Source organism: Pseudoliparis swirei, chromosome 15, assembly GCF_029220125.1.
Source record: "Pseudoliparis swirei isolate HS2019 ecotype Mariana Trench chromosome 15, NWPU_hadal_v1, whole genome shotgun sequence".
NCBI classification, from domain to species: domain Eukaryota; kingdom Metazoa; phylum Chordata; class Actinopteri; order Perciformes; family Liparidae; genus Pseudoliparis; species Pseudoliparis swirei.
Genome location: NC_079402.1, coordinates 9983945 through 10000195, shown reverse-complemented (window position 1 = coordinate 10000195; position 16251 = coordinate 9983945). Strand labels below are relative to the sequence as shown.

The window sequence follows — 16251 nt, the reverse complement described above, 5'->3', positions numbered from 1 at the left end:
TTCCTTTGATTTATGTGCAAGAAGAAGCTGAAAGGCACTCATGAACTAATGACAATCGATAAAACAAGTGATTTAGACACAATGTCACACGAGATTTACGGGGTTGTGCACCCTAAGCTAAGTTAGCTAGCTACTGGCTGTGGATTCATAATTGTCGAACATTATCTGAACATTATTCATAACTCTTTGCGAGATATTTCAAGGTACCTCCCAAAATGTGAAACTGTTTCTTTATAAAGGACCGGATTCTTCCACCCCCGGTGAAGTCATCTATTATTCATAGCCCATGCAGATCAGGAACCTCTCAGTTCCATGCGATCTCTTGATTTCAGACCGGTAAGACGTGATTCTTCACGGCACATACTGGTGACGATGACTACAACCTCAGGCTGGAAAGAATAAGCTCCTCTGGGGAGAGGACAGGCTCGCTGTGTTGTCCCACCCCTCCAGAGATGGAGCTTAAAGCAAGTAGCCTGTGTGTAGATGCCACTGACATCTCCAGCTGTTGAGTCTATGATGCAACCAGGCGCTGTGTTCATTTCTATTCATTTGCTTCTGCCCTGCAAAGCTGGGAACCATATGTTACAGCAGCTCAATCTGCTCCAATTAGACCTCACAGCAGGCCACGGCGGCGGTGGCAGCACATGATGGCGTGATGCTGTAGTTACAGAGCAATCTGGAAAGAGGGTGTAGTTAATGGGAGCAGGGCAGCGAAGAGAGGTGTGTCTTCGTGAACCTCGACGGATTCTCTCCTCCACATCAGAATGTCCAACATAAAGACAACTCGGAACACGTTCTCAATCATTAATCGTCTGATGGGATTGTCGGATGGCAGCCGGCCTCTTCACTGGGAGCGAGAACGTCCCTCGTTGGATGTTCCTGCTTCCAAGGTTACCTTTTGTCATTTCAAAGGCCACATTTATATCAAATAAAACACATCAGGCTTTTTTCATTTGTAAGTCGGGCATCCGCCGCCTCCTCACTTCCTCCAGCACTCTGTGAAGGCACTCAGCTCCCGGTTTGTCATTGACGATGTATGCCAATAAAAACACGCTGCCATTGTCTCCTGCTGCCTTTAATAATAATAATAATTAATTAATTCAGACTTCTATAGGGCTTTTCTTAGTACACAAAGACGCCTTTGACTTTGTATCATTCTTTGAGAACAAAATTAGGGATTATGCAAGTTTAATTATCGGTATTACGATAGAGACACCATTTATTGTATGCTATAAAAAGAAGATATCGATCCCCTACTTGGAAGTTTGCCCTTGTGATCTTTGTCTTGCTCTGAGTCTGTCTATTCAAACACCTTTAGGAATTAGGGAGTCACCTCAAAACCAAGATACTTCCTATTTATACCATTTATTTCTAATATACTATGAAAGCTGATAGCTCCCCAATACATTTTCAATCAATGTTGTATCAACATTGTTCAGAATGAAGTGCACTTTTACACAGAAAGTACTGCAGCTATGATTCTGACTATGAGTTGTAGTTCTACTCAATTTGAGGACACCCTTATCTATCACACTTTACTTCTATTTAGCTTGTTCCTGTTTATTAAAGCTGCATTAACTGATTTGTGTCCACTTGGGGGCAGTGCACAACGAAGAAAACTTAGTTAACTGTTGCTTATTTACACGTCCAGCCAACACAGAGCAACATTAGCATTCCTTCAAAGTCATGATCATCGCTAACTTTGTCCGAGTGCCGCTTGCCGCTGGGCAGGTAGCGTTCAAGAGATTTATTTTTGTGTGAATTGGAAATGTATTCAAAATCTGGCCTCAAGGATACACTGAACGCATTTTAGCTTTGAGTACGCATTTCTGAAATGTTTTAATTAAATCGGGACCGTCGATGTGACAGTCCCACATTTACAGTTTTGTATAGCTGCCAAACAGTAACGATTTATAGAGATGTCAACCTGATGCCACCCACTTAATTCAGAAAAGGACTTTCATTCCTCATCACAGAGAGGGGAGGTATCTCCAAACACATTAAAACTAGGCGAAAGGTACATATATATCAAAGGACCAATATATTGGCATGGGGGTTATTTCCGACCAATTATCTGCTCATCCCCCAGCGGATACAGTAGCAGTGCATTACATGCAATACAGGAATGCCAAAATATGATCGAGGTCATTTGGAAACTAACTTTGTTTCATCTTGCAAATTATGAAATGCAACATATTTACAGAGCTGTGGTTTAAACTTGGGTCAATCAAACGTTGAAAAATCAAACTATCGAGTGGCCACAGTAGCCACAGTGTCAGTCCTACAAGGACATAAAATAAAGGGGATAGCCCTCGGCTAGTTTTGTGTGTACTTCTTTCCATCTACCGTATGTTACACCGTCCTTTTTAAACTTTTAGTTAAATGCTGCAGGCTATGTTTGCAGCGTCCTGGATATATCACGCTACAACCAAGGTAGAGTTACCTCTGGAAGTGTTGTAGTCGCATTTCAATAATGAAACGTTTTTGACACGATATCTTAAGATATGTTGAAAACAGTTCTGTTGGTTAAATAATTCTGTGTCTGCCTGTGTACTCTGAACCTCTTCTTGCTCTCTCTTTCCGCCATGGATGGCTCACTCGATGAGTCTCGTTCATCCACACAAATCTCTCGGCTCTAACTTTGTCCGCAGGCATTACGTTTTTTTATCTGTCAACCTCAGATGGACTGTAAATACGACGACATGGTGCCTACTTTGTTCCGAATCCCTCTTCTTTCCCCCTCGATCCGTCCTTTCATCCACCTTGCCTCTCTGTGCCATGTGCACAGAGGCAAGGTAGATTAGAGTTGGCATTTGGCTTTTTGAATATCCCAGGTGTTGAAAACACGTCTCTAATTTCCCTTTGTCCTTTGACGGGGCGCGGCACAGAGATGTTCCCAAGTCGAGGCCAACCTGAGGTGAACTGAATGCAGAGACTTCATCCTGGCCACCAAGGAGCTCTAAGATAGCTTGACTTGATACACTAGCGCTCCCGTTTGTGCAAATCTAACTCTCTAAACCACAGGTTTTGTCTTGCTTAGCAGAGCCAGACAAGTAGTTTTCTTTTTTAGTTGAACATCGAGGGAAATGTGCTTTAGGTGTCTCTCCGCACTCAGATTTTTGATTGGCAGCCCCGGGGCTCAGGCAGTATTACCATCGTTATCTCACTTCACCACATGCCGAACAGCACTGACAGCCACCAGAGCCGTCTGCTACGGCTCAACCTATGGAGCCTCATGAGAGGGATACACATGCAAACGGGGGATGTGTTGGTTCTACGAGAGTCACAAACCTCGAGCATCAAGGTGATCGCTGTCAAGGTGACGCGGAGATTGTTGCGGTTGAATTAAAAGTCTCATGTTTTGAGATATCCTTTTGTTATCATATCATTTGCTAATGTTTTCATATCTTGCTTCTCTCTCTGTTGTTTTCTCTCGCGGACCCAAAAGGGTGTCGATTCATTTTTGGAATCTTCAGAGGAGGGGAAGAGCTGCTCTGTCGAGGGTTTTAAAGTGCGCAATTATAGGAAGAGATAAAATGCTGTGTGCAGCATTCTGGAGCTGCTTCTATGTTTGTATTGACTGCACCTAAATATGTCCAGTTTGAAAGAGCAGGGGGCCATTCACATCCATCCTTTTGGTTTATTCCAATTCCACGGCTTTTACATTTACATATAGATGAACAGGAAAACTCTGAGATAACACTTGTCGATAATGATAACTTAAATATGCCATAACCCCAGATAGAAGGCAACCGATAACCTCTTTAAGAAAAACAGTTTTGATTTGAATGTACAATGTTGACTTATCTGTGATCTATTTTGAGCAGGTAATCCGTCCCATGTATATAAAAACATAATGTCAAGAAGCCTGATGATGATTTCAGTTTCTCTCTCTGTCTCCGTCAGACTCTCATGGGATGGATCTGTTTGCGGTGGCGGTCCATGAGTTTGGCCACGCCATCGGCCTGGTCCACACCTCAGCCATCGAGTCCATCATGAGGCCGTACTACCAGGGTCCTGTAGGAGACCCTCTGAAATACGACCTACCCTATGAGGACAAAGTCCGCGTCTGGCAGCTCTACGGTACGTGGGATCGTCCATCCACTGCTGTGTGTGTGTGTGTGTGTGTGTGTGACAGAGAAAACAGCAATTGCTCTGAGGAGCAAGATTATTGATTAATGAAAACACGGATTCAGTTAATTGGACCTCTTTATGGGATGTGACCTTATCACACCGTTGACTGGCAGAGAGAGTGGCAGTGTGTGGGAAAGGGACTAAATTACATGCAGGACATATTACTGAAGACAACTAAGATAAAACTAGGAATAAGCAACTCATATTGTATATTGCATGTTATGCTGTGTTGCACTTCAGTAAATTCATTGTAATGTGAAAGAGGCGGAACAGGGTCAACAAATTAAAATTTATGTTTGTTGGTTTGGTATCTGGATTAACAGATGAATTACTCCAAGAGCCCACTGTCAATGAAGTGCTTCGCATTTCGAATGTTCATTGGATCCGTTTCTTTTCACGTAGGTGTCAGAGACTCGGTGTCCCACACAAACAGACCAAGCAACCCGTCTCAGACGGCGGAACCTCCTGTCCTCCTGGACCTCCCTGAAAACAGATCCACCCTCCTGTAAGTATTGCGACACAAAAAACTCTGTTTGACAACCTATTCCGATAGTCAATCATCCATCAATCCATTCATTGAAGAGAGAGGTAATAATGACATAGTAATTAAGTAGTAATTACTTGATGGAGCAACCATATGATTAGTGGCTATGTACAGGTTTACTATAAAATAGAAACATCCCCACAGGTGTAGTCTCACTCACCATCTACATATAGTGGGTATAAGCCTGCCATTTGCCGCCTACTTAACGTGACACTATGCTATTAATTTTGCGTCCCTGCATCCCACGCTGCCCAAGGCCATTGTGATTGGTTTAACAAAATATAAACAAGCCAGACTACCACCATCCTCTGTGGACCATTTTGTTACATTCCAGTTGAAAACCCGGCGTGACGGTGGCGCTATTGGAAAGGTGATCATCAAAAGCATAAAAAGAATCATAAAGCAAAGGACACAATTTCATTCCAACGTGTTCAGTGGTTTTAAAGATATCTCACTCGGATCGAAAGGGTAGTGCTGGCTAACGGACCCACCCTAAACGCACAGCGGTGCAGCGTGTCTGCCACACTGCACAGCACATGAACCCTAAGTGAATTTTGAGTGATGACCTGGATTCAGTTTAAGAGTCTCTTGTCTGCTATCTCGCATGACGCTTTCCATCAGCCGCCAGGCCGTCATGCTACGGTATCTCTCCTCCACATCAGGAATTGTCTTCTTACTGCTATCTCTATATTGCTGGGGCATAATATACAGAAAGAAGTATGGCAAAAAACAGAAAGACGTATACATCCTTATATATAAATGAGCTGAAAAACAACAGCTTTGTATTTGTGTCCACATCCCGCTGACCTTATAGAGCTTGATATGTTGATTTCTGTGAAGCTTTGGAAGTTGCAAGTGAGTGAACTGCACTCTGATGGTCTCTTGAATAATTAGGATCAAGAGAGGGCGGCTTGCTTGATCAAACTGCTTCAAACCCAATGCTGCTGACACTCACACTGGTGCAGCGGTTCCAAGCTAAACTATCTGATACAACCCTCTTTCCCTCACTGCTACCGGCCTTGCACTGCCCTTGTTATTCATTCTTCACAACCTTCATTTGGCCTGATGCGTGGAAAAGTTGTATTATGCTTGACCCGGGTCACAAATGATGACCACTAGGCAGCGGTACTGCGTTAATAGAGCTCTGAATGGAGATCTTTGTTGATAATGCGGGGGCTGGCGGCCTCCCACTCACAGAGGCAGTCCTGTGGCGCTAGTGGCTTCATCATTGCCAGGCCGGCCACGTCAGTTTTTTAAATCACTTATTAACCCAGAGGATAAATGCAATGGGGGACCGCAGCATGTCGGCGTTATAGCATTTCACCCATTGTGTTCACCTTGTTTAACCTATTTAATTACCGGAAGGCCCATTCAGACTCTCAGCAGTAGGTTGCTATTATCACATAGTTGTTTTAATTGTATGCAAATTTATTTAACTGCTTTTGGGAACTGCATGCTTGTCAATAACTGAGATTGCGTTATTCAATTCAGTTTATTTTGTTTAGCCCAATATCACAAATTTGCCTCAAAGGGCTTTACAATCTGTACACATACGACATCCCTGTCCCAGGACCTCACATCGAAACAGGAAAAAGTATGTATGTGTGTAAAGATGTATGCGTGTATGTCGCCTCAAACACTCAATGTTCAGAATTTAAATGCCATTATTTGTCCTTGTTTCCTTTTCTTTCCTCCAACTTTTGTCTCAGGCTGGCTCGAGATGCCCCGGACAGATGCACCAGTACTTTCGATGCCGTGGCCCAAATACGAGGGGAGGCCTTCTTTTTCAAAGGTATTGGAGCCTAAAAGGAGAGAGTGAACAAGAGAGACTGGCGGCTGGAGAGATAGATGAACAGAGAGCGACAGTGAGAGAGAAGAGTGCGACGGGATGGAGAAGAGATGAAGTGAAAGAGTTAGGGACTTGGGCGTGGCAGAATGGCGGCTCCAGCGATCGACAGAAAGCCGAGTCATGAGCCCGTATCTCAGGCTCACGATCACCACATCTTCTGCAGGCTAAAGGAAAAGCTCCTTTAGAGCACAGACTGGTTAGCTTTACACTTATCTGCCGAGCTAGAAGTGGATCTTTCTGGCTTATTGGCCAGTGTGGGAAACACACTTTCAAAAGCCATAACATGTTAAACATAGTCGCGTTTTAAATTACTTCTTAAAACATAACACTATGTGATGTGTATTGGCTGAGGTTCTGCTTCTATCCTCCTAAACACAACAGGAATCTGTAATGTGATTATTGCAGACTCAGCACAGTGTCCTAACTACACATGGCTTTTCTTGTAATAAACTCAGACAGGATATCGTGAAGAGGTTTGAAGCTCTAACCGGTCCCTGTTCCCCACAGGGAAGTACTTTTGGCGACTGACGAGAGAGAAGGACCTGGTGTCTCTGCATCCGGCTCAGATCCAGCGCTTCTGGAGGGGCCTCCCAACCAATCTGGACCGTGTGGATGCTGTTTATGAGCGGCCTGGGGACCACAAGATAGTCTTTTTCAAAGGTAAATATATAGATTGATTGTAATGATTTATGGTATCCGTCTGTGTGAGTTTTGTTGAACTGACGAGATAACTTTGCATTCTTGGCACTACATTTATTTTTCAATGTTACTTTAGTAAATGGGTGGATGTATTCCAAACTATAAAGGTGATATTGTTCCCTTCAAATGTGCCCTCTGTGTCCCCCTCCTCTTCAGGTCTACAGTACTGGGTATTTCAAGACAACATTGCTGAGGAGGGCTACCCTCGTCCAATCAGTGACTTTGGCCTGCCCTTGGAAGGAGTGGATGCAGCCTTTGTGTGGTTACACAACGACAAAACCTACTTCTTCAAGGACAGCCACTACTGGCGCTACGATGACCACCTGAGGCGTATGGACCTGGGCTACCCCAAAGACAGCTCGCTCTGGAAGGGGCTGCCGACACAACTGGATGACGCCATGAGGTGGTCTGACGGTGAGTGACTCGCTTTTTCTTTACTTGTCATTTCACTCCAGCTTGATAACTTGGGTGGTTATCTGCCGGACTTGGCTCAGTAAATGAATGTCACGGAGAGCTTTCATTCTCTTCTTTATATTCGCTTGGCTGTGAAGGACCATGCACATCTTTAATTAACTGTAGTGCACAGGAGAAAATGTCCATGAGCAAGAGAAGAAAGAATCCCTACACACTGTCCTTGTACCTGCAATTCATTTTATTGAGGTATTTCCCCGATGAAGGTCGAAGGACCGTAAAGTTGTATTTCTCCGTAAAAGGTTATTGTGCTGGGATTCTGGCTTCATGCTCTCCGCCTAAATCGCTCTTATAGTTTTATAATAAACCAACATCAGTGGTAAACCTGTGAAAATGAAAACGCAGGTTTATGAAGTCACATGTGGCGCTAAAAAGAAGTGTGAAAAGTTTGGGAAACATTTGGTCACTTGATTTGGAATCGACACATTTTATGTGAAAAATATGCTCAATAAAAGAGTTATTGCCAGATGTATGGAATCTGGCAAAAGCGGACATTATTTCGGCCTTTGGCGTTTGAGTGTGCAGTTTGTGTATCGCCTTCACTTCAACCAATACCGTGTGTGTGTGGGTGGGTGTGCGAGTGTGCGATACACACTGCCCACACAAACACATACTTGCCTCCATACTCGGCCTCGTATGCCGTGTGGGCAGCCGTGCATTGGACCGACTGCCCTCTGGGGACCAGCTTGGTTAAAGCAGCCCTCAGCATCAGTCACCCCCCTGCAGCCGTTGTGTTCCCGATTAGTTTAGTTGTACTTGTCTGTCTTTGCAGGTCGAGTCTACAAAATGTGTTTACCGCTATTTTGATTCGAAACCCACACACTACCCACACGCTACTAAATGTCATTCTTGAGTTGTGTAACCATCACATGACTGAGCAGATGTATTATTTCACTCAGTGTCGCATGAATTATCATTTTACACACGCAGAAATGTTTATAATTTCAACATCTTCCGGCAGATTGTTTTGGTTCATACAAATTTACTGTTTCACACTCGCATCAAGCCGGTTTTCTCTCGGGGGGGGGGGGGGGGGGAGCTGCTGGATGTGTAAATACATTTTGTGAGTCATAAAACACTCCTACAATCAATAACAGCTCCATATAAAACTATAAATGTGCATCCGCGGGCACCACTTTGATCATGCAAAGCAAACAATCATGTAATCCTTTGTTTAAGTGCACACAAACATGAAGTATAAGCATTACCCGATGACATCATTTCAAATCGGCGCTTTTCTCCTCGACACGCCGCCCTCAGCGTTGGCTTTTCCCGACACTCCGTTTGTAGCTACGCGGGGAATAACAGGCGTTGAATCCGGCTCCCAAAGTTGTCCCAATGCGTCTGTCTGTTTGACTCAAATGTGTGACTGCCGTCCTCCCTCAGCCGGCAGTATCGGAGCTGACTGGTTCTCAGGGGCCGCAACAAAGGCCCGCCGTCTCTCGGAGAGTATCCGACTCATTTGTTGTCGCCGGGAAATGTTTCACTGTGGCAGCCCGGGCGCCGCCTTCTGTCCGTAGATAATTAAACCGGTTACAGAATATCATTGTGAAATTTCTGAAACGCGCCGGGGGAGAAGTGTCAGCGGCAGATGGACGACACAAGTATTATTCCTCTGTTAACGGCCGCAAATTGGCTCGTGGCTTTTACGACATATGGTCAACTGCTGACTCGGCAAGGAACGCCCGCGACCTTTCATCAGCCAATTATTATCTCTGATCAATCAGCGTATAAACTCCACTTCCTCGTTCACTTTAAGTGTTCCAAGGCACTCAGCGGCAGCGTGAAGAATCCTCGTATCATTTGAGGTGCTGTCACTGATTCAGATGGATGTCTGTGTCTCACACACAGAGGAGTATTCATATCAGGTCTCGGAGCGACACAGGTTACACCTGCCTTCATTGAGGGTTTCTCCTTCACAAGCTGAGGAAGTTGGAAGGAGTTAGTTTAATCGAGTACAAGAAACATGTACAGAATATTCCTGAATGCTAATATAATGATAACAGAAACATCCAAAGCACCGTTCTGACAGTCCTGAACAAAAGGTCACATTACATTTAATGCATGTACAAATAAGGTCACGATGCCCAACTCGTCAATATAAATTGGACCTATAAATGAAAAAAAAGCTAAGTGATATTCATAATTTTAATTCACAACTGGTATGCCAATAAATGCATCAGCTCAAATGCATATTTCATTTACACGATTCAATTAGTTTGTGCGTGTGTTTATTCTCCCTTCCTATCTATCTACCTCACCTTGCCTTTTAACCCCCCCCCCTCCCCACCTGTTTTTACTCCTCTCTGTTTTCTGGGCAGCTTTAAAGTAGGAGGTGGGGTAATGTGATCATTATTGGCGCATGTCATGCCTGAATCTGCCATGTCAGTCATCTTTATAGACTATGTGCATCTGTGCCTGTAAAATACTCTGGTATTTCACCCACTATGAAAGGTCTACAGTGGCTTCTATAAAACCGAAGCATACTGTGTGTACGTGTGCTCGCAGCCGGCCATGTGTAATTATGTGTGGCATGAGAATGACACAACCCATTTTAATGAGTGATTTATTAGTGTGCGCTGGAAAATAAATTGCATTAGTAGCTTTAAAAAATAAGATATTGAGCAAAATTTACAACTGAGGACTATTTTGTATGAACCGACGGTTTTTGATAGTGTACATAGTCGTCACAGTTTTATCTGCAGTCTATTTGTTTGAATGTTTTCTCTCATAGTTAACGGTAATTAGTTTAACTGAGATTTTGCCTATAGACAACCTGAGAGCCTGGTTCGTTACTTGGTTTAATCACTGCATAGGAGGAAGTGGAGGATAATAGCGTGAGGCCTTATGGGTCACAATACATGAAGTTAATCAATAGCATCTGTTTAATGTGATTCATGCTCGTCCTCGAGGGCCCGAGCATGTCCCCACAGCGCATCAGCAGGGCCATGACAGGAGGCCAGCCCACCAGGCAGGAGGCATCAGACCCAGCCAGGTCCAATGGACCCTATGAGACGTGAAGTCACAAGGACTCCGGGGAGGAAGCAGAGTTAATTATATGCAATGGAGAGATGAAAATTCATCCATAAGTAGAGAGAGAAGAGGAGAGGTGCTCAGTGTATCCTAAAACGTCCCCCAGCAGCCTATAAGCCTATAGCAGCATATCAAGGGGCTGGACCAGGTGATAAGACTATCAAAGAGGAAAGTCTTCAGTCTACTCTGACATGAGGTGACTGTGTCTGCCTCCCGGACTGAAGGTGGAAGCTGGTTCCATAAAAAAGGAGCTTGGGGGACAGCCCTTCATGGGGGGTGTGGGGGGGGTCCATGTTGCAGGATTTAGGTCTGTCTACACTTAACACGATGGATGGATGGAGAAAATGTTGAACTTTGAGCTTTTGAAAATGTCTGTCGCAAGGAGAAATATAAAATATCCAAACGTTTCTTCACCATTCCGCGTCAGCTCAGTATAAGAAAAAGAAGCTTTATACTATCAAGGAAATTGTATTAACGGTAATGGCACCTTGAGGCCAAATCCACATCAAAGACTTTCTCATTGCTTTGAGAATGAATACATTTGATCATATATCATTTTAAATTGCATATATTTTGTATGAAGCCAGTTCAACCCTCTCATTTCTCTGAGATGGTCCACAGTGACTCTGGCACACGAACCAATCGGTGATGGCTTCAATCAACATATTATATTTAGTCCTTAAGAGCAAAATGAGCTCCCATGCTTGGTTGTAATTGCCCGTCATAACGGCAACCCAAGCATTCTGCCTAATAAGGTATTAAAGAGTTGTCTATGGTTCAATAGTTACCGAGGTTATGGCAATAGAAGTGTTTAATAAAGTGACACTTTAAAATGATTTCATCAGCGCCGTCCTGGCATTTCCTTTGACAAGGGCCGTGGGTCTGGAGTCGGTCCCCCGGTGCTGGAGAAAGGTCGCCTGCTGTTCCTAAGCAATTACGAGTGGTCAGATGCTGAGGACATCTTGCCTCCCCTTGGGGATTAGCCATGTTTACCTTAACCGGCAATGTTTTGGCAGACTTTACCAGGCAAATCCCCAATAAGGAAGGCCTCCACCGGTGGGCTGTGCAGATTACGCTTTGATAAAGCACCTGTCGATGTTCAAAAGCGGAACACAAACCACTAATTAGCCGCAGGTACCCATTCCTTATTTCAGGCTTCTCTCAATGGAAGGGAGCAGCGTCTCCACTCTGCCCGGCAGCAGCTCCGTGGCTGAGTGGAAGCTCTTTATCCTGTCGGGTGTTTCCAGGTCGGTGATGTGTCTGGGCTTTTGCCAGCTTCCGGATGTGTGTGGGAACGGGCCCGTACAAAAGAGGGGACCGTCCAACACAAAACCCCATTATATGGAAAGACGCATACAAATGTATGTATTTGTGTCTATACTGTAGGTGTGGGTACAATTACATTTGCATACATGCACACCTTTTGTGAACGTGGCTCCAGCGTGTATCTGCCTTTAGGCTGCTTCCACTAGCCGAGGATGAAGAGACAACAGAGAGGGAGGAGGAGAGGGAAATGAAGAAGACGTGCTGACAACTCCTGGTGATCAATGAGTGAGAGAAGTGTCGGGGAAAGACAAAAGCCATCAGAAAAACAAATCACAGGTTAAAGAGACGGATGAGGAATACACAGAAAAGATGTGAATCATGTTGATGGGGGTGCAAATGTAAATTATTGGAAGCAAAAAAATGCACATTGTTCATTTATATATGTCTTTCTCAATAATGCTTCTGATATATTGGTTTTCTGTCTCTAAATATTTAATTTGCAAACTTGTTCTGACCTATGTGCTGTAAACATACATAAAACCAACCCTCTCTCTCTCTCCCTCCCTCTCTCACCCTCTCCCTTCCTCTCTCTCCCACTCTTTCTATCTCTCTCTCTCTCTCTCTCCCTCTCTCTCTCTCCCTCCCTCTCTCACCCTCTCCCTTCCTCTCTCTCCCACTCTTTCTATCTCTCTCTCTCTCTCTCTCTCCCTCCCTCTCTCACCCTCTCCCTTCCTCTCTCTCCCACTCTTTCTATCTCTCTCTCCCTCTCTCCCTCTCTCTCTCTCTCTCACCCTCTCCCTTCCTCTCTCTCCCACTCTTTCTATCTCTCTCTCCCTGTCCCTCTCTCTCTCTCTCTATCTCTCTCGCCCTCTCTTTCCCTCTCTCCCTCCCTCCCTCTCTCCCTCCCTCTCCCTCTCTCACCCTCTCTTTCTATCTCTCTCTCTCTCTCCCTCTCTCACCCTCTCCCTTCCTCTCTCTCTCCCACTCTTTCTATCTCTCTCTCCCTGTCCCTCTCTCCCTCTATCTCTCTCTCTCTCTCCCTCCCTCTCTCTCTCTCTCCCTCTCTCTCTCTCTCCTCTCTCTCCCTCTCTCCCTCTCTCCCTGTCCCTCTCTCCCCCTCTCTCTCTCTCTCTCCCTCCCTCCCTCTCTCTCTCTCTCTCTCTCTCCCTCTCTCTCTCTCTCCCTCTCCAGGCTCATCCTATTTCTTCAAGGGGAAGGAGTACTGGCGAGTGCCGACCAGCGCCATGGAGGCGGAGGCCGGGTCCCCGCGCCCCATCGCTAAAGACTGGCTGCTGTGCACCGAGATGCAGTCGGACTCTCCGGACTCGGAGCCCAAAAGCACGGAGACGAGAGTCAACGTGCCGCCTCAGCCGGACCACGCGGAGAACGGCTACGAGGTGTGCTCCTGCACCTCTGGCGGCGCCTCTCCTTCGGGAGCGCGGCCCTCCCCGTCTCCCGTGTGGCTGCTGCCGCCTCTCTGGACGCTCTCGCTGGCCCTCCGCTCAGAACCGCTATGATGCCAAAGCATGGGACAACGCTCCTGAGCTGACAGGTGACGGGCCAGAGACTCATTGGTGGACACTCGGACTGGATACATTTTGTTCATATACATTTCAAACGGTATGATTTTCTTTGCTATTATTTTGCTGTTATTTATTTCACGGTCATTTAAAGCGCCCTGCGTTATGGGTCGTACTAGGATGTGTGTGTGTGTCTGCGGGGCGTCCACAATGCTACTGCCGCGCTTCACAAATTGAGTTACGCAGAATCATAAGTCCTATCTCTCCGTTTCTTCTTGAATGGCTGAACTGAATCAGGAAGAGTACTCGAGTGTGCCTGTTGTGAAATGTGTTCACATGAAATACAGCCGTGTCCCAACAGCAGCTACAACAATGACTTATTCATGTTGAACAAGTTCACAACTATACCTACATCCTGGGATGTAGACAACCGTAGAATGGTAACCTGAGAAGTTGATGACGGGGGGGTTATGTAAAGGCATGTTTTACCTGAACGGAATAGTTTGACATTTGGAGAAATGTATTATATTTATTCTCTTTCTTGCTGACAAATAAGCTAACTCAGCTTAGCATTCAGATGGGAAAAGGGGGAAACGGCAAACCAGGCTTTTGTCAAAAACAGACTAGCAGTTTCCAGGTTTATGCTAAACTGGTCCAGATTACAACCTTTTATTTACTTTACAGATATGGGAATGATATTGATCTTATCATATAAACCTCGGCATGAAAGCACAATAATGCATTTCCCAATATGTCAAACTATTGCTCTATACAGTGCCTGGAAAGTGGATCTTGCCAGGCAGTTTAGGGCCTTCCATTATGCTCCACCAATCAAATGGTTGTGTTTAAGTGTAAATCGGTTACAGTTACCGATCCCTGGAGAAGGACCTGAAGCGCCTGCTCCAACAGAACAGGACAGCCAGGATAGATGCAGTAGATACTGTAGACGGGTGACTGAACCCCTGAAAAGTAGTGGAGATTAATAGTTAGGTGAACAGATGAATGGCTCCATGGGATGTTGACAGGGAGACAAATAAATGGGACGCTGGGATGCCGACAGGTAGATGAATGGCATGAGAGGAAAAGCCCCCTGTGCCGTGGGAAGTGGGACAACAGTATGAAGTCTAAATGTTTCTCAGTGTCACTTAACGCCATTATCACGACTTCTATCTCGTACCTGTATGCCCACGCTCTGTGAGGAACCGCTGCTCACGTATCTCCAAAGGTTCCTTTTAAGCTGCGGATTTGTAGTACTTTTGGTATAAATATGGACAGATTGTGATTCCATATTGCTTTGATCAGATTACACTTCATCAAGGCTTTTTTTTCTCCCCCTCACCGCTGGACGACACCCTCTTATCAATCCGAGCTCCTTCTGGTGACGTTGTTATAAGACCTCACGTGATAGCAACCGAATTTATTCTTCTTGCTGATATATTTACCTACAATTTAAATAAAGACACAGATATATTTGAGTCGAGACGTCCCACGGTTACTTCAAAAATCAAGTGGAATGTGTATATTTCAAGGTGTGTTTTCTAATGTAAAGTATTTTTGTAGAAAAATAAAAGTATATGAATGAATTTAGTGACCCGACTGGTCACATGAGTTTTTGTGTGCAGAGCGATTATTTTTTATCGCTGCGGCCACGTGGACGTGAGTGTGTAGTTGCAGGTTGTTGCGTCTCTGAGAAGGAGGCCGGCCTTGAAGACGGAGGAAGGAAACACGGCAGCTTGCAAAAAAACACCGGGAGCTGCTCTCCATCTCTCTAATGTTTCCTCTCGGAAGGACCACTGCTGCTCATCAGGGAGGCAAAACACTACATTACATTACATTACATGTCATTTAGCAGACGCTTTTATCCAAAGCGACTTACAATAAGTGCATCAACCTAGAGTACAAACTAAGAACAACAAGAATACAGGAAGTAACATTTCCTCAACATAGTCGAACTACAAAAGTACCATAAGTAAGTGCTATTTAAGTGCCACTGAAGTGCTAATCTGTGTTTTAATCCAGATATAGTCGGAAAACTACCTGTCAAACACACCGCACATTCATACTCTGAGTGGCTTTATACACACATTTGGTGGCATATATATATATATATATTCATAGCCGATATATATATATATATGTATATATAATATATATATATACATATATATAATATATAAATATTATATATAAATATGTATATATATTATATATATATAGCTATGATGATAGCTGATATATGTATATATATGTATACATACAGTATTTATACATATTTATATATAATAAATAGATATACTATTTATACATATTTATATATATTTATAATACATATATATATATATTGGCTATTAATCCATTTAGAGGTAGAATTAAGTTTAAAATATGTATATATACAGCATATATACATATTTATATATAATATATATATATACATATATATATATTAGGGCTGTCAATCGATTAAAAAAAATTAACTAATTAATCGCACCTTTTGAAATTGCGATTAATTAATCGCGATTAATCGCGATTAATCGCAATTAAAAGTTAAAAGTTCATTCTTTTTAAAGACAAAACTTCACACAGAGCTGTGTTTTCAAAGAGGCTCCTACATATACAGTGCCAGCGAGGTATTTAATATCGTGGATGATAAATTGTTTCTTCAGTGAAACATCAGATTAGTAAAAAAAAAAAATATATTGAGACCCCATTGGTCCTGTCATCTTTAACACTGAACA

The 16251-nt window shown here is 44.0% G+C and overlaps 1 protein-coding gene across 1 annotated transcript in view; it reads left to right on the top strand.

Annotated features, from left to right (window-relative positions):
• Positions 1–15099, top strand: part of LOC130205614 (matrix metalloproteinase-17-like) — a 71397-nt gene extending 56298 nt beyond the window's left edge. The window contains exons 5-10 of the mRNA XM_056433093.1: positions 3907–4083; positions 4537–4639; positions 6388–6470; positions 7035–7187; positions 7383–7640; positions 13188–15099. Of these exons, the coding sequence (XP_056289068.1) occupies positions 3907–4083; positions 4537–4639; positions 6388–6470; positions 7035–7187; positions 7383–7640; positions 13188–13513 (1100 nt within the window). The 3' untranslated portion in view covers positions 13514–15099. The remainder of the gene's footprint in view (positions 1–3906; positions 4084–4536; positions 4640–6387; positions 6471–7034; positions 7188–7382; positions 7641–13187) is intronic.
• The last annotated feature ends 1152 nt before the right edge of the window (positions 15100–16251 follow it).